The sequence below is a fragment of the Aristolochia californica genome, unplaced genomic scaffold, assembly GCF_029961685.1.
Source record: "Aristolochia californica isolate CCGP_79_NKW_82.1479 unplaced genomic scaffold, dmAriCali1.0.hap1 SCAF_13, whole genome shotgun sequence".
NCBI classification, from domain to species: domain Eukaryota; kingdom Viridiplantae; phylum Streptophyta; class Magnoliopsida; order Piperales; family Aristolochiaceae; genus Aristolochia; species Aristolochia californica.
The window spans coordinates 8,810,187-8,830,583 of NW_027181804.1; the positions used below are offsets into that span (position 1 = coordinate 8,810,187).

The following is a 20,397-nucleotide window of genomic DNA, read 5'->3' on the forward strand; positions in this document are numbered from 1 at the left end:
TCGTGGCCATCAAGAAGGTTCTCCAGGATAGGCATTATAAGAATAGAGAGTTGTAGATCATGCAAATGTTGGATCACCCAAATATTGTTGCTCTTAAGCATTATTTTTTTCTCAACTACGGACAAGGAGGAGCTATACCTAAATCTTGTACTTGAATTTTTACTTGAGACAGTTAGCCGGATTGTGAGGCACTACAATAAGATGAACCAAAGAATTCCTCTTAGGATATGTGACGATATACCATGTTTGCAGGTCACTTGCTTACATACACGAATGTGTTGGCATTTGTCACCGTGTTATTAAACCACAGAACTTGTTGGTGAACCCTCACACTCATCAATTGAAACTCTTTGATTTTGGGAGTACAAAAGTGTTGGTCAAAGGAGAACCAAATATCTCTTACATTTGTTAGAGATATTATGGTACCTTGGAGCTCATCTTTGGTGCAACTGAGTACACGACTACAATTGATTTGTGGTCTATTGGTAGTACAATGGCTGAACTACTTCTTGGTTAGCCTCTATTTCCGTATTGGGAACACCGACTAGGGAAGAGATAAAGTTTATGAATCCAAACTATACAAAGTTTAAATTCCCATAGATAAAGGCTCATCCATGGCATAAGGTTTTCCAAAAGCGGTTACCTCCTGAAGCAGTGGACCTAATGAGTAGGTTTCTACAATACTCTCCTAATATGTGATGTGCTACTTTAGAAGCTTGTATACATCCCCTTTTTATGAGCTGAGAGACCCAAATTATCCACAAGTAAGAGCTCAGAGGTCCTACGCATGAGGAAGAGTGTTAAGAATAGTCCCACATGGTATCAAAGCAGGTATTCTTATGTGGGTCTCCACCCAAATTATCTTGTTAAGTACCTAGCCAATACTACGCAAAAGACTAGCCTAAAGCCAAGTACGTAACCCAGGACCATAACATCACACGCCCCTTGGGGAGAGAGCTTATCCTCAAGCTCTTACGAGCCCAATCCCAAGCTCCCTGTTGCAAGCTGAGGTCCGGCGCCTCACTCTTGTAACGGCCCACTCTAGTTTCTACTAGGTCGCCCCCTCCGCTTAGGTCACCCCCTCTGGGATTCGAACTTGCAACGTAAGCACCGGCTCTGATACCAAATGTTATGGTTCTGGGTTAAGTACTTGGCTTTCCGCTACCTACCAGGCCAGTCTTTTGGGTAGTATTGGCTAGGTACTAACAACTAGTATTAGAGTGGGAACACAATGAATGATTCTTCGTTCCAAGAATTATGGCACAACGAATTGGAAGCCCTACTTGCATTGTATAGAGCATCTGATGACAAATGGTGTGCATCTTCCATTGAACGTTCAGCAATGGAGAAACTCGATTCCGCAGGAAAAAACACAATGAATGATTCTTCATCCCAAGAATTATGTATTGCCATGCACAATGAATTGGAAGCCCTACTTGCATGGTATAGAGCATCTGACGAAAGATGGTGTGCATCTTCCATTGAACTTTCTGTAAGGGAGGAACTCGCTGTCGCAAGGGAGAAATTTGCTGCAGCAGAAAAGAAGGTCATACTACCTAAATTCTTCGAGCACGAAAAATTTACAGAACAAGAGGCAATAGACACTCTCTTGGACGGAAATCCTCAACTCATTGCTGTGATAGATAAAATCGTTGCTCGAGACACTGTCTTGGACAGGCAGGAGACACAAGAACTCAAAGAGCCCTCTGTCTCTCCTGCGGCAACGAAATCCGAAATTAGGAACACAGAAATTCCTTCGTCGAAAAATTCGGGATAAGGTTCGACATCAAATCCTTTCGCACTTGACACCATACACCTCCCCGAATAGAAAACGTATGAAATCCGAGAGCTCTCTGTCTCGTAAAAGCTCCCCAAACTTCTGAAATCCGACGGCGGGGACACCGATGTTTGGAAATCGGAGGGGTATTCCACAACCCCTTTCTCACTGGAGGCCACACGTCTTCCACAGGCAACGCAAAAAATGGAACTGGACGATTTGGTAACCTCAAATCCAAAGCCCGACTCTGCGGTAACAGAACCAAAAGACTTGTTCGTCGTTGAACAGAAAGGTTCTAAACTTCAACCACGATTTGCTGCTATTCACCACCCGAAAAAGAGGAGGCGCCGGTGGCAACAAATCCACAGGTCTTTGGCTTTCGGTTTCTCACTCTCACTCACAATCTCGCTCGTGGCAACCCTGTGGGGAACCATCTTCAACAAAATTGGGGGTAAACTTCCGAAACACCCTCGAATTTTAGGTCAAAACGAGTCTTTAATGGCGTTGATGTGGCTAAAAGGGGCGGAGCAGCAGCAATGCTGCTCGAAAATTGGGGACGAAGGTTCTCTGTTTCATGAAGCAGAGAAACAGTGCCCAAGTGATGGAATTTCGGCTTGGGTGTATGCATTTCGAGATGAAATTTTTCGGAGGATGCCGGGATCCCTAAAAATAATTTTTTGGGGACGTCTGGAATTTTTTTTCTTGTGGCTTTGTTTTTTTGTGGATGAGCACAGTACCTGTGCGGATGTGAGTTGTCAAATTGAAGATGTTGGGTTTAATTTTCTGGATCCCATGAATGTTGCTCAACCATGAACTTCAAATATGAATTTTTGGCCTGGTGGGTTTCTGTTCCGGGAAGCAGAGAAACAGAACCATTTTGGCGAAATTTTGGCTTGTGTGTATGCATTCCGAGATGGAATTTTTTGGGGATGCCGGGAGGTAGAAAAAAAAAATTGGATGTTGTTTTCTTTGTCTACTGTTGAGAACAACAGCAGGTAGCATCTTCAAATTTTTGCTGCACGCATGGATGAAGGACTGGTTTCATATTCTTCGTTGTCTAACCTTGATAAACCGACTGATGACATTCATTATGAAGAAGATTTCCCTCCTTCTGTGTGGACTGCCTCTGGAGGAAAGGGTTCTTGTGCCTCAAGGCCAATGCGTTTCAAGCAAACGATCACTTATCAATTGCCTTTGAAGTTAGATCTTCTTGATGAAGGAAATGAGTCAAGCGAGGATTCTCAGATTTCTAGTCAACAATTTCAGAGACCTCTTGAAGTGAACTTGAGAAATGTGTTGAATGGTATATATGCTATCATAACAAGTAGTTCTAAGGGCCCTGCTGTGATAGGAGATTCACGGGATAGTAAGTCCAATTGGTCATTTCTGGTTTCTAAAAAGAATGTTGATGCAATTTTGTTGGGTATTCAGGACAGGGGTGAAGATTTTATGACAATATTTGGCGCTTATGGAAACATTACAAGTGTTGTAGTAATGAGAGAAGGAGATGGGAAATCCAAATTTTTTGGATTTGTTAACTTTGAGAATGCAGAAGATGTTGCTCTAGCTGTTGAGGACCTTAATGGAAAAAAAATTGATGACAAGGAGTGGTATGTTGGGAAGGCCCAGAAGAAATCAGAAAGGGAGATGGAATTGAAGGGACGGGTTGAGCAGAATAATAAGGAGACTGTAGACAAGTTCCAAGGGGTGAACCTGTCCTTGAAGAACTTGGATCCTCAGCTTGTAAAGATGATTGGAGAAGAAGTTGTTTTGGAAGTCACGGCCACTGGGATTCAGTACGTTTTTGCTCCATGTATTGTTGTTTGCAGAGACCTCAGATGGGGCCGTTGCTACAAGAGTTACAGCGAGGATCCAGAGATTGTCGAGGAGATGACAGAGATCTTCTCTGATTTACAAGGAGAATCCTTCTAGGAGGACGACTGGGTGCTCCTGATTTTGCTGGGCAAAAGAAGGTTGCTGTTGTGGCACAGCAGAATCCAGTGTTGCCAACTGTGCCACTATTGCAACCAGTGCTGATTATTCAAAAAGTAATAGTAGCAGTGACGGTAATGTCTGTTCTAACCGCATGTACCATTAGTGAAACTCTTGAGTCCAAGATGATGTTGCTATCTCATATGGTTGCTGCTATTGCAATGCAGATAAGGGCAACATAGCAGAACCTACAAACTGAAAAATATAATGCAGCCAAGTCCCAGAAACTTTATGACCCAATATATACCAAGAGATATGAGATAGTAAATGGAGTAATTGAAATTGAAGAATCTACAACACCTGTTGAAGAGGTTTCTGGAGAAGAAAATGCAGTTGAGGAGAAAGGTGTTCCCAAATTCTGGCTTATAGCGATGCAAACTAATGAAGTGCTTGAAAGATATCAAGTGGTCTAGGATTGATAATCCCAAGGGCCGCAAGCTGGAGTTCTTTTTTATCTCAATCCATATTTTAAAAATACTATCTTGGTCAAAACTTATCACATGATCGATGAGGATGAACCCATTTTGGAGAAAGCAACAGGGACAGAGATTCAGTGGCTTCCATGGAAGAATTTGACACAGAAGGTTTTGGAGAAGCCTAAAAAGGGATCAACAAACACCAAACCCATCACAAAACCTGAAAAGTGTGAAAGTTTCTTTAATTTCTTTAGTCCTCCACAATTCCCTGATGATGATGATGATATTGATGCAGAAATTGCTGAACAGCTTCAGAATCAAATGGAACAAGATTATGATATTGGATCCACCATTAGAGACAAAATTATCCCACATGTTGTCTCATGGTTTACGGGAGAGGCTGTTCAGAGTGACGAGTTTGATGATTTAGAAGGGGATAAGAATGAAGATGATGAAGATGTTGATGAAGATGATGATGATGAAGAGGACATTGCTGCCAAAAACAGGCCAAAGAAGGCATCTGCTAGACGAAAGGTGAAGTGCCGAGTACCCCACGGGGTAGGCCAAGAGAAGCCTCCAGAGTGCAAGCAGCAGCAGCAGAGACAATGGTCCATGTGGGTTGACGAGAGAGGATGGTACGAAGGCTTTCGGCCAAAAAAAAAAAAAAAAACTGCTACTAGGGCGGAATGCTCCAGTTTTGGGAGTCTAGAGAGCGGACACAACTACCGCGGATGCTACCAGGTGGAGACGTTGGCATACAAAACCTACCTTCGAGCTTGAGGACAAGCTCTTTCTCCAAGGGGGAAGGGGGTGTGTAATGTTATGCAATCAATAACATTATTATTTTAATTATTTTTCTTTTAATTTACTTTATTTTATTTCAGTTTTAAGCCACAAGGGTATTTTTGGAATATTTTATTTATAGGGGTATTTTTGTAATAATTTATCTTAAACCTTGTAAGGGTGAACCCTATTTAAGGTAAGAGTAATGAGAAAGACAAGCATTGATTTTAGGTTAAACAGGGTTTTGAGTTTTCCTCAACAAACCTAGGGTTTTCAAACTTCCCTTTGGCTTGATTTTCGTTTTTTCTTCTTCCTCCCTACGAATCCTTGTGTCAGATCCGGGACCGTAACATATTCACATATAGAGCCACAAAAGAGGGCCTACACGTGAGAGGGAGTATTAAAGAATAGTCCCACATGGATTAGTGATTAGTGAGTAGAAACATGTTGAATTTATTAGTGGGAAAAAACGTTTCCTAAGATGGCTAGTCATTTTGGAATGGGCCTTGGACCCAACTTCACATGCATGATAAACATCTGCCTACAATTGAAAACCCCAAGAATTTTCAAAAATGGCACATTATCCAAATCATAATTCATCTTTTTAAGTAAGAAAGAAAAGAAATGGGCATCTTAATTACTTTTCAAGAAACCAGAAGAGTCGCCAACGAGCACCACCCACCGGGTGCCAAATTCATCACTTTCTTCTTCAACTTCCGCGGGCATTCGTATCTTCAAGTCCCATGGATAAATCTGGTCGCGGCTTTCGATCGTCGACAAAGAGAGGAGTAGAAAGAAAAGACTTATCGCCCTAGATTTCTCCATGGTGAGAGAGAAGGCGGAGAGCAGCGAGCTTGGGGTGAACAACACCATTTCTAATGTAAAAAGCCCATGATTTGAGAATCTATCCAATGGCTATGGCCATTCATTATATCTCTATTGCGATAAGGTCCAATTACTGATATAAGACAGTACTTTGTCACAACCAGGCCTTTAAAATTGTGATGATTGATTTTTCATGTCTACAATGGCTTTTTTGATAGCTTTTTGAGAGACAAGAGTAAGGCCGATCGATCCATGAAGCTCAGGAAATGCAAGCTTCAAGGAGCAGGAAGAAGAAATACTTACCGTTGCTTTGAGGCGATTTCAATCATCAATCAGAGGCTGACCGGAAGCTCTCACAGTTTCAGGAATGGAAGGACATCTTTCTAAACCAAATAGAAGCTACCCGATAAGCTCAATGCTACTGTCGACATTCACACGATCTGTTATCATCTCCTTCAGTTTCTCTAGAAGCTTAGTACTCTTCGGATCCATCCGGTACTCGGTACTGAAAATTCAACCAAAAAATCATGAAACTGCTTGTAAATCACATACATGATTCCCTTCCGAGGGTAAGTAAAGCAAAACAAAGATCAAGCACATTGTTAATTCAGATCGCTTATTTACATAAGAAGAGGTATGCAACTCTTTGACTTACGACATCCATGCGATGACAGTGATCATCAGGAGAATCAGTGGCTTTCGCAGGGTGAGAACCTTGGAAGAGAGCTTCTAGCGGCTAATGCTTTACTCCTGGAACATAGATGTCGCCTTTGGCAGTCTAAAAATCATGTATATAGTTACTCCCGCTAAAAACAAAATTTTACCTGTTTAACACGAGACCCACTTTACCTCAGTTGGCCTAAAGTTTGAGATTATTTGTAATGAGGGCTGATCCAAATACGAAAAGCCATTTGATGCAAAACGCTATCTCAACCATCCGATCATGATCAAAGGCTATCTCAACTATCCAAGAAACGACTATCTCAACTGTCCGATCAATGGCTATCTTAGTCGTCTGATCATGATCGGACGACTAGATAGTCGTTTCGTATGTTTCGCACCATATGGTTTTTCGTATTAAATCAACCATGACTTGTAATATCATTGTGTTTGTTAACTTTTAAACTTTGAAACCTCCGTTGTTGGTTTAAGAATCCTGCGGGTCGAATTTTTTAAAACAATTTTTGTTTTTTTGCTAATTTCGTAACTTTCTTGCTTCTTAAAAATATTTTTTGCCTATATTTATAGTTTAACAAATAGATTACACAAACTTTTGTCACATCCAAATTACTATTAAGCAATAAGTTTTGTATCGACTCAACTCAAGATATTAAGTTGTGGATAGGGTTGGGGAGGATTTTTTAAAAATTGTGGGCCCCACTAAAGGTTTTGATTTTATAGTTCTACACTTCTCCTCTTGCCCTCTTTAGGGGGTGGCACCATGCCAAACTGTCTCGCAAATCTTGTGTTATCTTTATGATGTGTGAATGTTTCATTTTGAAATTGCATGATTGCATGTTTTACATTTTCACGTCTTAGTTAAATTTTAATTTATAATTCTCAATTCACACCCCTCTTGAAAAGCCACCTACAACAACAACAAGCCCAAAGAAGCCTAGAGACAGAACAGAAACTCGAAGAGAGGAAAGGAAGGTTTGCCAAAAATTAGGGCTCGAGTCCAAAATCAAGTGATTTTGGACTCGAGCCCTAATTTTTGGCAAACCTTCCTTTCCTCTCTTTGAATTTATGTTCTGTTTTCGGACTTCGATTTTGGGGAGTAGCGAATCAAGGATTCGAGAGGCTTAGCAAAATCAGATGAAAATTGAAAGGAAATCCCTGATGGTGATGCGAAGTTCCCTTAGCCAAATCATTTCCAAGCCTAAACAGAGAAATAAGAGGTTTGCAATCTGGCCCTTTAGGTAAGTTTTCGTTTTTATTCGATTCCATCCTCTATTTCTATGATTTCTTCCTCAATCTCTTTGTTCTTCGTCGTCAAATGATTTTTTGTAACCGAGGAACAAATTACAGAGGTAAGTAGTCTGTTAAAAAGTTACGGGACAGAAGGAAGCACCCCCCCCCCCCCCCCCCCCCCCCCCCCCCTTCTCTCTCTCGGCAAGGGGTGCTTGCATCCATTATAGCGGAGACCAAAGGTGCTTGCGGCCAAAGGTGATTGTGGCCATTAGAGCAGACACCAGAGGTGCTTGCAAACCAGAGCTAGAGGTGAGCAGAGCCTTTGAAAACCAAGCTAGTGAGGAAAGGAGGGCAAACGTGCACCTCGCAAATCAGATCAGCCCCTTATTTTTCTGTGAACTATTGCCATTTATTTTAGTTTTAATGGTGGTTTTAGAGTTCTATTTCTGTGAATTATTGTAGGTCTTATACCTTGCATGATTCATATAGACATGTTAGATTCATAGAGAGGACTTCTGCAGGAGAAAAAAATGAGATAGTAGTTTTAAAAGAATAAGTGTTCATGAAACACTTGAAGCATAATGCTAGAAATCTATTGCTTCAGGAAAAACAAAAAAAAATAGTTTTGATATCAAAGATTTCTCAAGAGTAAAAAACAATAGAAACTTCCTCTAAAGGAGACTTAGATGATTCCACGAGTGCCAAACAGTAGAAACTTCCACTAAAGGAGTATAAAATTAAGCTAAAAGGTACAAAATTTAGTCTAAATTAGCTGCAACAATATCAATATGAAATTTGCTTAAATTATCAACAACAATATCAATATAGAATTAGTAGCAGGTTCATGTTCATCAAAAGGTTCTGCTTATATCAATATTTTTTTCTATCATGTCCATGTTTATAACGAAAGTGTAGTTATAACAAATTACATATTAGATCAAAGAGTAGGTATAAGCAAAACTTGCTGAAAAGTAGATGATCATGTGTGTTCTTTAGCTTCTGATCGAATCTGAGAAATAAGTTTCATATCAACAAAAGAATTAAAAGATAACAAAACTTATCTACTAAAACAAATATTTTGGGTGTTCTGCTACAATTATTTATTTTTTAGATAGATAAAATAGAGCTAGAAACTCCAAAATACAGAAAGTTACTTGATATTTCAACCAACCATATGTGATTTTACGTGGCTCGAGCTCGAGCCAACCCCTTAATGAACCCTTGCATAATAGAAATTGTTTCTATCTCCTCTCTCATCTATGTGTCTACATTTATTTGTTAATCTTCTCCTCTCTCATCTATGTCTCTACATTTATTTGTTAATCTTTCTTTTTTTTGGATTTATCTTTATTATTTGGATTTTTTTTGTTTAAAATTTTTTTTAGAGTAAGAATTCTTCTCAATTGACATCACTAGTTAACACTAGTTCTAGTGTGGCCTTAGATAATGACTCGACTCCACCAGAATCGTACCCCCTTAGAACTGCTAATGTAACAGAAGTGAACCTGGATGAAGGTACCCGAAATGAGGAAGAGGTGACTCTATCTAGAGTTCAAAAAGACAAAAAATGTCTCATGTGTGGTTAGAATTCAAAGAAGTCCCACTTATTGATGGTACAAAAAAGGCTCAATGTGTTCATTGTAAAACCAATTTGAGTATTATTAGTAGTGGAGTGACCACACATATAAGTCGACATTTGAAACATTGTCTTAGTAGAAAAGTGGCAATGAGAAAACAAAAAACCATAGACTTTCTACCAGTGGGGTCTAATGTTAATAAAAGTTCATTTAGCCTTCCTTTTATGGATTTTGGAGGCAAATATGATCAAGCTAGAATGAGAGTACTCATTGCTCATTGGATTCTTATGCATGAGCATCCATTCATGATAGTAGAAGGGGAGAGATTTAATTTTATAATGAAGATGGCAAATGTGAATTATGACAAAATATCACGTAAGACCATTAAGAATGAGTGTATGGAAGTGTATGAGGTTGAAAAAAAATAGAAACTTTGTTAAAAGAAATTAACAAGATTAGTCTTATCACAAATCTTTGGAAGTCCCAGAATCAAAAGATTGAATACATGGTTATTATTAAGTATTTTATGGATAATAATTGGAAGCTACAAAAATGAGTCTTGAGTTTTGTGCATATTCCTCCTCGTCATGGTGTTGACATAGCAGATGTTATTTACAAGTGTTTGCAAGATTGAGATATAAAAAATAAAGTATATAGTATCTCAGTTGATAATACTACATATAATGATGTTTGACTGAGAGTTTTGAAAGATGATATTTCAAGAAATAGGAAATTAGTTTGTGGTGGGAAGTTATTTCTTGTGCGTTGTTGTGCTCATATTCTGAACTTATTAGTCCAAGATGGTCTTGCACAAATTAAGGATATTATTAAGAATATGTGTGAGAGTGTCAAATTCATAAATTTGTCTAAGGCTAGACTTCACACTTTTTTAAAAAAAATTGTTCAGCAACTACAAAATGCAAAAAGGTTGGTTATTTATTGTCCAACTCATTGGAACTCCAGTTATGATATATTGATTTCTGCATTAAAATTCAAATATGCATTCCTTAGATTTCAAGATAGAGAATCAACTTATGATCGTTTGCCAAGTTTTGATGAATGGGAAAAGGTTAAAAAGGTGTGTGGGATTCTAGAAGTTTTTAATATAGCCACTAATATAATTTCTGGGAGTGACTACCCTACTTCTAATTTGTACCTTAGTGAGGTATATAGGGTAAAAAAAATTTTGAATTTTTATTCTACAAATAAAAATATTTTTAGTAGGATAATGGTTGGTAGAATGAAAGGGAAATTTGAGAAGTACCGGGGTGAATGCAATTTTTTGATAGTTATTGCTTCAGTTTTGGATTCAAGGGTCAAATTAAGATTGATTGCAATGTGTTTTTTAGAGATATATTCTGAGGAGTAACTTACAATAAATATAAACTTAGTTCGACGGACATTATGTGAGATTTATAATGAAGATGGATCCATATATAATGTCGAGATTAACAATGAAGGGATTGCTTCAAGTATTAGTTCTACGGGTGTTTCCACATGTCGTAAGTCACATTCTTCATCAAGTTTAGGTTGGTCAAAGTTAATGACTTATGTGAAACAAGTGGTAGTGAATTCACCAAAGTCAGAATTGGAAAATTATCTTGAAGAAGGTGTGTATATTTGTGAGAAAATATCACAATATGATTTTGATATTTTGGAATGGTGAAAAATGAATAATTTAAAATTTCAGGTATTATCTAAGATGACTGCAAACATCCTTGTAATTCCCATATCAACAATAGGTTCAGAGTATACCTTTAGTGTTGGTGGTAGAGTAATAGACCCATATCGTTCTTCCTTGGCACCAAGTACAGTTCAAACTTTGATTTGTGGTGGTGATTGGGTTCAGACTCTTCACTGTATAAAGAGAAATCAAAAGGTGAACTATTTTTGAATAATTATTTATTATTATATTTTTGAGTAAGTTTTTAGTTTTATTTATTAACTTTTTGTTTGATGATTAGAGTCTGAGAAGAAGATTGTGGAGATATTGCTACTGGTTACTTGATTTTTTATCTTTTTCTCATCATGATAATTTTAATATTTTTCACTACATTAAGTAACTAGTATTGGAAGAGTATTTTTTTTATCAAACAATAATAACTTTTATTCTTTTGTTTTTGTCATAGGTGGAGATTTTGATCATACGAGGACTTAGTATATTGTTTTCTAGCATGAAGAGAAAGAACTATAGTTTATAAATTTCCACTGAATTTATAGTTTTTATTTGAGTGATTGTAAATTGATATTGATATTTTATTTAATTTTTTGTGTTTGATTATTGTATAAAGTTTATGCATAATACTATCTAGTGTTTATGAATAATTTTATGTAGAGTGTATAGACAATTTTATGATATATTATGTATATAGGTTATGCCCAATTTTAGGTAGAAGTCGTGTCCAATTTTATATAAAATGTATGCATAATTTTATATATAATTTATTTCACATATATTTTTTAAAAAGTTTTAAATATATATTCGAACTCGGTTCGAACTCGAGCTCAAAGTCGGTGAAAATTATTAGGTTCAAACTCGAGCTCGAGTTCGAAATATGTAAATTAAGTCAAGCGCGAACATAGGCAAGTTCTCGATTCCGTGCCATCCCTAGACGCCGTCTTCAAAACTTGAAGTGTGTTTTACATGGGCTCCTTCGGTGGTGGGCCCGATATGATGTATCAGCGCACTCGATTAATCGTCTGTGCGCGCATTTTCGAAGTAATCGGCGCTCAGCAGATCGGCAAAAGTAAAACCCTCATGAAAGGTTTCCCTCCTCGCATCGCCGTTCTCCGTTTGTTGCTCTTTACCTCGAAGCTTCTGTCGTGATTCAACACTTTTATCTTCCACCACTCAAGGTAAGTATGGAATTGTCACCTGCGTTTTATATTCCCTTTTCCGGAATCTTTAACTCTTCTTCATGCATAAAGTTTCGATTTTTCGTCAAGCTGTTAAATTGTTCCTTGTCGATTGGAAATGTCAACTGCATGCCTGCGAGCTAATGGTTGCTCTTTTTCGCTTATCGTTGTATCTTATGTAGAGGTTGTTTAAACTGGGGGCGATTGTTGCAATGGATGGGAGTTCAAATGTTTCGGCGGAGCCCACTCTATTGTGTGCACGCTGTGGCAAGCCAGCTCATCTTCAGTACGTGCTTATATGCCTTTGACTGTTTCCTTTATTTGGTCTTGTTACATCGGTAGTTGCGTTTGTTAGTTTACCCAGCAATGGAAAAATAACATTAAGTGGTAAAGTCGATGCTGGGATGCTCAAATGCAGTTTGGAACTTTTTTCAAATGATTCGTCTTTTGGTGATTAGGAAGAATGAGCATCCATTGCGTTGATTCGTCTTTTCAAATGATGCTCTATGTATTAGATATTCCCATTTTGTTAATTATGCTGTGGGCACTTTTTGTGATCTCATGTAACAATTATCTTTGGAGCCTAGAATTCAGTGGTTTGGTCGACTATATACTAGGGTATGAGTCTGTAAAATTTATCACATATAGTTCTTTTTTTATTTTATTTGGCTCTATTATCTCTGGCAGTAGCTTTTGTTTTTGTTTCTCTAAAAAAATTTGCTTAACCCTGTAAATCTATTGTTACTCCTGTATGCAGATGTCCCAAGTGTATAGAGTTGAAGCTGCCAAAGGAAAATTCTGCTTTCTGGTTTGTAATCCTTTGCTGCATTTGATTCCTCTGTTCTGGCATGGGATGATTAATCATATTTAAGCTTTTTACTGGTATGTATTGAGGGATTGCTACAAAGACTTAAAAAATGAATGTCTTTTCTTTGCTTCTATTTTGTTGCGTGTAAAAGGAGGTAACTTACAAAAAAATTTATTTAGGTAGGACTTTGTTCAGTTCCTCAAAAATAGTTTATTTTTGTAGTCATAAAAAACCATCCTTTGATTGGTAGCAGTACCTACGATATCAGTGAGATCAAGAGTAAGTAACTTTGAGAAATGTTGATTCAGAGTATAATGCAACTAATTTGGCATGGAACAGGCAGTAGGGATGATGTGTTCATCAACAATATATAACTGGAAACATTTCATTTAGCATGTTTTATCACTTTTAACGTCTTGTTTCTATTCATTTGAAATGTTAGGCTTTGATAATTGCACGTTTTTATGTATATTATGTATTTTGGTATTACAGCACTCAGGACTGTTTCAAGGCATCATGGAGCTCTCATAAGTCTGTTCATGTGAAGTCTAAGTTATCTTCACTTGTTGCAAGTACCCCGGATGAACAAATTGCAGTAGCATTAAATAATGGTTGGCTTTATTGCCTAAAGAAGGGCAAGGCTCGAACATCCAGACTCCCTCATTTTGATTGGACCGGGTACACTTCCTTCAGTTATTTATTGTCTGTATGTGCTTGTAAACATGTTTGATTGAACTTCTTACCATCCAACCTGAAGCTAGAAGTTATCTTTTGTGGATTTCATAATCTGTTGGAGACATTGACAACCTTTTGTTTTCTCTGTAGCTTGTACTCCAATGCGTATTTAGTACTCTCTTTTTTTCCTCCCAACTTGTTTGTTTCTTGCTGTTTGACATGTGCATATTTGGATCTCTTTTTTTTGGTGTGCAGACTGCTAAGGCCCTATCCTATATCAAGTCAACGTGCTGTACCTGCAGACATTGAGAAACCTGATTGGGCCACAGATGTGAGCTGCTTTTACTTAAGTTCCATTACTTGTTTACCTGATTTTAATGCTTTCTCTTCATACTTTTGTTTCTAGCACAAAGATCTCTCTTAGATATGTGCATGTTCATTGACATTTCATGTGCAATTTATTATTTTTACTCTTTCTAAAAATATGTTATTTTTAATCTAGACAATTTATCAACTGGTGCAGGGAATTCCAAAGATTGAACCCAGCAGTGACCTGCAAAATATTGTGGAGGTAAGCTTCCAGCCGAACAGCTTCTGATTGCCTTTGCAATATTCTTTCTATATTACCCTATTATTGGTATGGGATTGCTTTTGATTCTGATTATTATGGCAATTTATGCAGATCAAAACAAAAGATCAGATAGAGAGAATGAGAGAAACTTGTCGAGTAAGTTATTTCACAATTACTTCATGCAGTGGCACTTCTTTGTGCCATTTTTTATATTTGATTTGGTTTTCTTGTTCATGTCTGAATCTTTATTACCTAATCTTCATGGCCCTAAAGTTATACATTGCTGAGTGTTATACTATTGGTATTTGACTTTGCTTTGTTAGTCCATGTGTAATTAATTGTACCATCAAAGAACTGTTTGCAGTATGTAATTTCAAAAGGCATAGAGAGATTCTTACAATTCCTTTTTAACTTTATTTGGTAGTAATGTTGCCATTTCTTTTCCTTAGAATTTTACCTTCTTCTGTGGTAGTTTTGTCTTATTTTATTTATGTGGAACATCTCATTTTGCATATTTTTTGCTATGCATATTTTAGTTTCCTTCTCTGAGCACATATGCTCTATGATAACTGCAAATTAGACATATGTGCAGCATCTATTAGCTGGGTTTATAATCTCATGTTCATCAAGAGCCTTATCCCTACTACATAAAGATTCATAACTGGCTTTATGAACTAATTCCAAGAAATAGTGAGATAGTATAAATGAGAAGCTTGTAAGTACCCCAACAATATTAACGGAAAGGAGATGATCTGACAGTTATCCTGCTCTTACCATGTTGATCCATAAGATCTGGAGATGTGGCTGTATTTTGCTGGTTTCTTTGTTTAATGGCTAGGGTGTTCTCTTCCTAAAAGCTTTCTTAATTCAGATTGCAAGGCAGGTTTTAGATGCCGCTGCTCGTGTGATCCGTCCTGGAGTGACAACTGATGAAATTGATGAAGTTGTCCATCAGGCCACAGTTGCCGCTGGTAGGGTATTCTCTACACAATATTATTTACTTTTCTGATAGGCTTTGTACCCTGTTCATGATATAACGAACACTCTCTTTCCCCTGTGCTGATTTTAATGCAATTCGTTTTTTTTTTTTAAATGGTGGAAAATTTTATTGAACTTGAGAAAAAATACAAAGAACTCAACAGGCTACAAAGGAAAAGAGTTCCCAAATACACGGAATGGGCGAGAAACACCCTTTTTAGCTCAGACATCCGCCACAGAATTTGCAGTCCTTAATGTATGCTGCCATGAAACAACGAAGGACTTGTATAAATCCATGATTTCTTCATAAATATATCTAAACGGCAAGAGGGCTTGGAGCTGCCATTCATCCAACTAATCAAACTAGATGAGCCTGCTTCAACAATGAATGGGGCTGAAAATTTGTCAAAATGCAGCTTGCAACCTTGCTTTACAGCACTGATTGCAGCTTCAGCTGGGTCCCCCCCCCCCCCCCCCCCCCCCCCAAATCTCTTATGACTCCTCCAATCCCAGTCCTACCTGGGTTACTAAAGGAGATTCATTTGAAATTTAATTTGAGGCACCTTGAGGGCGGAGGAATTTATGGAACGAGAGACGGATGCTGACGATTAATGAAGGTTGCTACCAAATATCAGTGCTTTTAAATCACAGAAAGCAGAATTGAAGGCCTTTTTATGTTTTTGACTAGAGAAGAATGGTCTGGAATAAGTTCACTATTCTGCTAGCCAGAGAGACTGCATCCCTGTTGCAGGTTCAGTTATTACAACTTTTCCACAATAACCAAGGGACAGGAGTCAAAGATGCTTGCCAGAGAGTTTGGCCAGTGAGAGGCAATTGTTTTGGGAACCTCTGAGCGAGATCTGGGAAAGACCTGGTGAAGCAGCAGTTTTATCCAAATTTGTTTAGGACTAAGCCCTAGGCCTGAGTGCTAAAAGGGCAGTGGATCTTCAAATGATCAATGGTCTCCTCTTCCAAGTTGCAAAATTTGTAAAACGAATTTAACGCAGGGCGTCCACGTTTTTTGCAGCTCTTCACCAAGGATCTTTTTATGAGTGGCTGACCAAATGAAATGCTAACTTTTGGCAGCGCTATCAGCTTGCATGAGAGAGAAATAGCTGCCACATGAGCTGACTAACCCGATAGATGCTTGTATGGAGAGGCTATAGCGAATTGCCTGGAAGACTCCGAAGTCCATATGATTTCAATCTGTTCGTCGTTCTTGAAGTAGATGGACTCTTAAGTCAGATAACAGTTCTGCAATGTAATTGGTTTCCTCTTCATTCAAGTTCCTTCTGAATTGATGGTTCCATTCACCATATGCATCCCCTCAATTCTTTTGATAGTGACCTCTTTGTTCATCACAAGATTGAAGAGCCTTGGATATTTCTCCTTGATTAAGTTCCCAAGCCACAAGTCTGACCAAAAGTCTGTCAAGTTACCGTCCCCAATATGGAATCTCGTGAATGGCTGGAAGATATGCTTCCACTTCATAATGCTTTTCCAGATACTTGAAGTTCTATATGCTAGTGTCAACACAGGGAACCAGCAATTTGGGTTGAGCCCATATTTTGCATTTAAAACTTTCCTCCATAAGGATTCTGTGTTGCAAATCTTTGCAAGAAAGGCTTCATTCGTTAGCTTTAACCTCTTGATGCCTAGTCCACCATCAGTTTTTTTTCTTACAAACATCTTCCCATCTCACCTATGGATAATGGAAGGAACAGATGGGCCCCACCAGAGCACTTTTTTTTTTATTGCTTCCAGCTTGTCGATAACACTGGAGGGGTCTGGAATTAGAGAGAGAAAATAGTTGGGAATGCCAGCCAAAGTAGATTTTATCAATGTAGCTCTACAAGCCAATGAGAGAAGTTTACCTTTCCATGATGCTGGCCTCCTTATAATTCTTTTGATAACTGGGTTCCAGAGAAGCTTCTTGAGGCGGACATGGAAAAAGGGAAGCCCAAGATAACATGATGGGAAAGTCAGCCTTTTGCAGCTCAACATTGAGGCAGAAATTATACACTGTCTGCAACCAGATTTACAGCAAAAACTTCACTTTTTCCAATTTGACCAGACATCAATTCAAATGTGGATGGCAGAATCTTTACATTTAGAACCTGATCCACTGAATTAATAAAAAGTAGGGGAAGATATAAATGACTGGAACCATCCCCTCCATCTCTGACCAATGCCCATGGTAATTTAAAAAAAAAAAAAAATAGAATCATGGTAATATCATTTTCAAATTGTGTGTGCCTTGTGGGAAGTTTTTTTTAAGTTATTATCAGTCCACTGCTTCTGTTTTTATATGATTTGTTGGTGACATACTCTTTGTGAAAACTGGTATTGTTGTTATCCAATGGACCAGTTTGTGTTCGGGCTAATCATTTGGTTTTTGAATCACATAATCATTCTGCAGGAGGGTATCCATCTCCTCTAAACTATCATTTCTTCCCGAAGTCTTGCTGCACGTATGTACTTGTGTATCTTATTATGTTGTCCTTCTCCTCTAAATATGAAACAAATTTTACTTATTTTTAAAATGGCCTAGGGGTTGATTCTGCCCTAACAGGTTATTAAGCCTAAGGTTTCAATGACTTGAAAGTGAACATTTTCCCTTCACGTTTATGTGTAGATATATTAAAAAATGACAAATTTGCCATTGCCTCCTTGTCTTTGTCTCTCTTGTACTCAAGATTTTGGCTCTCAATGGCAATCTTGTTATTCAATATAGATCCATAAAATCAAAGGGTAAAACGATCTCATCCTGTTAGAGCTAGGTCACTTGGAGCCTTATTTTGCTAAAATATGTGAAAGTCCAGTTAAATTTTAAATATTCATCAAACTTGTGAGCTTTTGAAAAGCATGCTAATCATGAATACCATGTTTAAAAGAAACCTTATATCATTTGCCTTTGTTTTTTCTTCTGGACCATTATTAGTCATGTTTCTGTTCTCTGCAGGTCAGTTAATGAGGTTATCTGCCATGGAATTCCAGATGCCAGGTGTCTACTGAGCAAATTAAGTTATGCTTTTAGCTTCTACAAGGTGGACCCAACATAATAGGAATATGTCTATGATGACGATGATCCATTGTGAAAAGTAAAAAAGTAACATTCATAATTAATGTGGATGTGGTTATTGTTGATCCTCTTTTATTTTAGCTTGTAATGTTGCGGCCCCCTTTTATAGACTACTCTCCATTATCTTGTAGTATATGATGGTATATATACCAGTGTGACAATGTCAACTTTTCAAACCGGCATTATGTTGTTGCAGGATGTTAGAAGATGGTGACATTGTTAATGTTGATGTGACTGTTTACTATAAAGGATTTCATGGTGAGGGATACTCCTGACTTTATCTTGCCTAACATTTCTCCGTGTATGGAGATGTTTATATTTCACTAAATAAGTTAATAAAATCTGTAGGTGATCTAAATGAGACATACTTTGTGGGAAACGTTGATGAAGCATCTCAGCAGCTGGTCCGATGTACATATGAGTGCTTAGAGAAAGCTATATCAGTAGGTAATTGTTGAAATCAGTTAGCATTAATCTTAGAGAAGGCTATATCTATAGGTACTAGTTGAAATCTGAAAGCATTAATTTTTGTGTCGAAAAGTTCTGGTTCTTTGTTAAACTAGAAAGGAATAAATTTCAGTTCACAATGACATATGCTCTTCTCTTTTTGCAGTTAAACCTGGTGTCCGATTCCGTGAAGTTGGGGAAGTTATTAACCGGCATGCATCAATGTCTGGATTATCTGTGGTAACTGAAATATCTTTTTATGTACACATTAAAACTACTTTTGACATAAGAGATTCTCACTCCTTTCATCAGATAGTTGTCTAAACATTGAACATAACCTTGCTGTGGATCTCATGAATGCAGGTGAAATCCTACTGTGGGCATGGCATTGGTGAACTGTTTCACTGTGCTCCAAATATTCCTCACTATGCAAGTATCCTTTCTGAAAGATCTTTCTCTCTTTTGGTGCATGATTTCAGATCTCAAGTTAGGCTTGGGACAGTGCCTCTGGAGCTTTGTCGTGACATGGCGGATTTACAGATCATTTCTCATACAACTTGTCTGCTTGAAAATCAATGACAGAAAAAACAAATGCAACTCAAGACCGGAATTTAAGTAAAGCTTTAGTATGTATATATAAAAAATTAAAGAAGATTTGATGGAAGTAAGACATTTTTCATTCTCTTTCAACTAATTATATTGCTAGTGTACAGTGTGTCCCTTAACCAAGTTACAGGAAATAAAGCAGTGGGTGTGATGAAAGCAGGACAGACTTTTACAATAGAACCAATGATTAATGCAGGTTCTTCTAGTTTGCAATAATGGAATTCTGTTTCTTTATTTTATTGCTAGCTGATTTTTGCATTAATTATTCCCCTATAACTATGTGGACACTGAAGAGGATACTATTTCTAGGAGTTTGGCGTGATCGAATGTGGCCTGATGGATGGACTGCTGCAACTGCAGATGGCAAGCGCAGTGCTCAATTTGAGCATACTCTGTTGGTAAAGTTATTTCTAGTTAAAAAAATTTTCATTACTGGGTCCAGATTCTCAGCGTTAGTAATGGACGATACAAAATGGTTATGCTGCTTCTTGGTTGTCTTTTGGTCACCACCTAAGTCCATGCTTTTGTCATCTGAGAGGCTCATGTTCATTTGCATAGACTGTAATCCCTATTTGTGGGTAGACTATTCTCTCTCTCAATCTTAACTACTCATCAACCACTCTGTTGCAGGTGACAGAAAGTGGAGTTGAGGTGCTGACAGCCCGGCTACCCACTTCGCCTAAGATGTTCGCTTGGTTAAGCCCATGATCATCAAAGTTCAAGAATTTTTTTATTTGCATCCGTGTCTTTGGCTGACTGCTCAATAACTGAGTGTGCTTAAATTCATGGATGCAATTTCATCCAGTGGTGAGGAAGTGGCTGCCTCTTATTCTCCCACCAATATATATCAGCGGTTAGTGAAAGACTGACGACACAGTATTCATGTATTTGTATGTCAAACAGCATTTACTCTACGATCATGTGCAATTGTATAAACCGTTTTTCACTTGTTTTAAAAGAATCATGTGCAATTGTAGGTTAAAAAATCGCTTCTGCTTGGGACCATTTCGAGGTTATTGTGTTTGTGTTGGCATAATGACTCTTTTTTGGAAATAGAATTTGTTCTTTCAAAATAAAAAAATTGTGAACACTG

The 20,397-nt window shown here is 37.8% G+C and overlaps 1 protein-coding gene and 2 pseudogenes across 2 annotated transcripts; all 3 read left to right on the plus strand.

Moving 5' to 3' along the window:
* The first annotated feature begins 44 nt into the window (after positions 1-44).
* Positions 45-791, plus strand: LOC137947613 (shaggy-related protein kinase gamma-like; annotated as a pseudogene).
* A 3,055-nt stretch (positions 792-3,846) lies between these two features.
* LOC137947614 (nucleosome assembly protein 1;2-like) lies at positions 3,847-4,965 on the plus strand (annotated as a pseudogene).
* A 7,036-nt stretch (positions 4,966-12,001) lies between these two features.
* On the plus strand, positions 12,002-20,309 carry LOC137948025 (methionine aminopeptidase 1A-like). Of its 2 annotated transcripts, none has more exons than XM_068793929.1 (17): positions 12,002-12,137; positions 12,320-12,423; positions 12,895-12,945; positions 13,438-13,623; positions 13,876-13,951; positions 14,144-14,191; positions 14,303-14,347; positions 15,063-15,162; positions 17,589-17,640; positions 18,132-18,192; positions 18,446-18,509; positions 18,600-18,698; positions 18,865-18,938; positions 19,062-19,131; positions 19,435-19,500; positions 19,614-19,702; positions 19,935-20,309. In XM_068793929.1, the coding sequence occupies exons 2-17, from the start codon at positions 12,350-12,352 to the stop codon at positions 20,010-20,012; spliced, it is 1,233 nt and encodes a 410-aa protein (XP_068650030.1). In that variant the 5' UTR covers positions 12,002-12,137; positions 12,320-12,349; the 3' UTR covers positions 20,013-20,309. The 2 variants fall into 2 exon arrangements, with proteins under 2 accessions (XP_068650030.1, XP_068650031.1); XM_068793930.1 differs by having other exon boundaries at positions 12,003-12,137; positions 18,132-18,173; positions 18,448-18,509.
* The last annotated feature ends 88 nt before the right edge of the window (positions 20,310-20,397 follow it).

Excerpts from the sequence above, each read along its gene's own strand:
- LOC137948025 (XM_068793929.1), top strand. The coding sequence starts at position 12,350 with ATGGATGGGAGTTCAAATGTTTCGGCGGAGCCCACTCTATTGTGTGCA. Across the intron at positions 18,510-18,599 it reads TTACTATAAAGGATTTCATG|GTGATCTAAATGAGACATAC; the intron begins GTGAGGGATACT and ends TAAAATCTGTAG. Across the intron at positions 19,703-19,934 it reads AATTTGAGCATACTCTGTTG|GTGACAGAAAGTGGAGTTGA; the intron begins GTAAAGTTATTT and ends ACTCTGTTGCAG.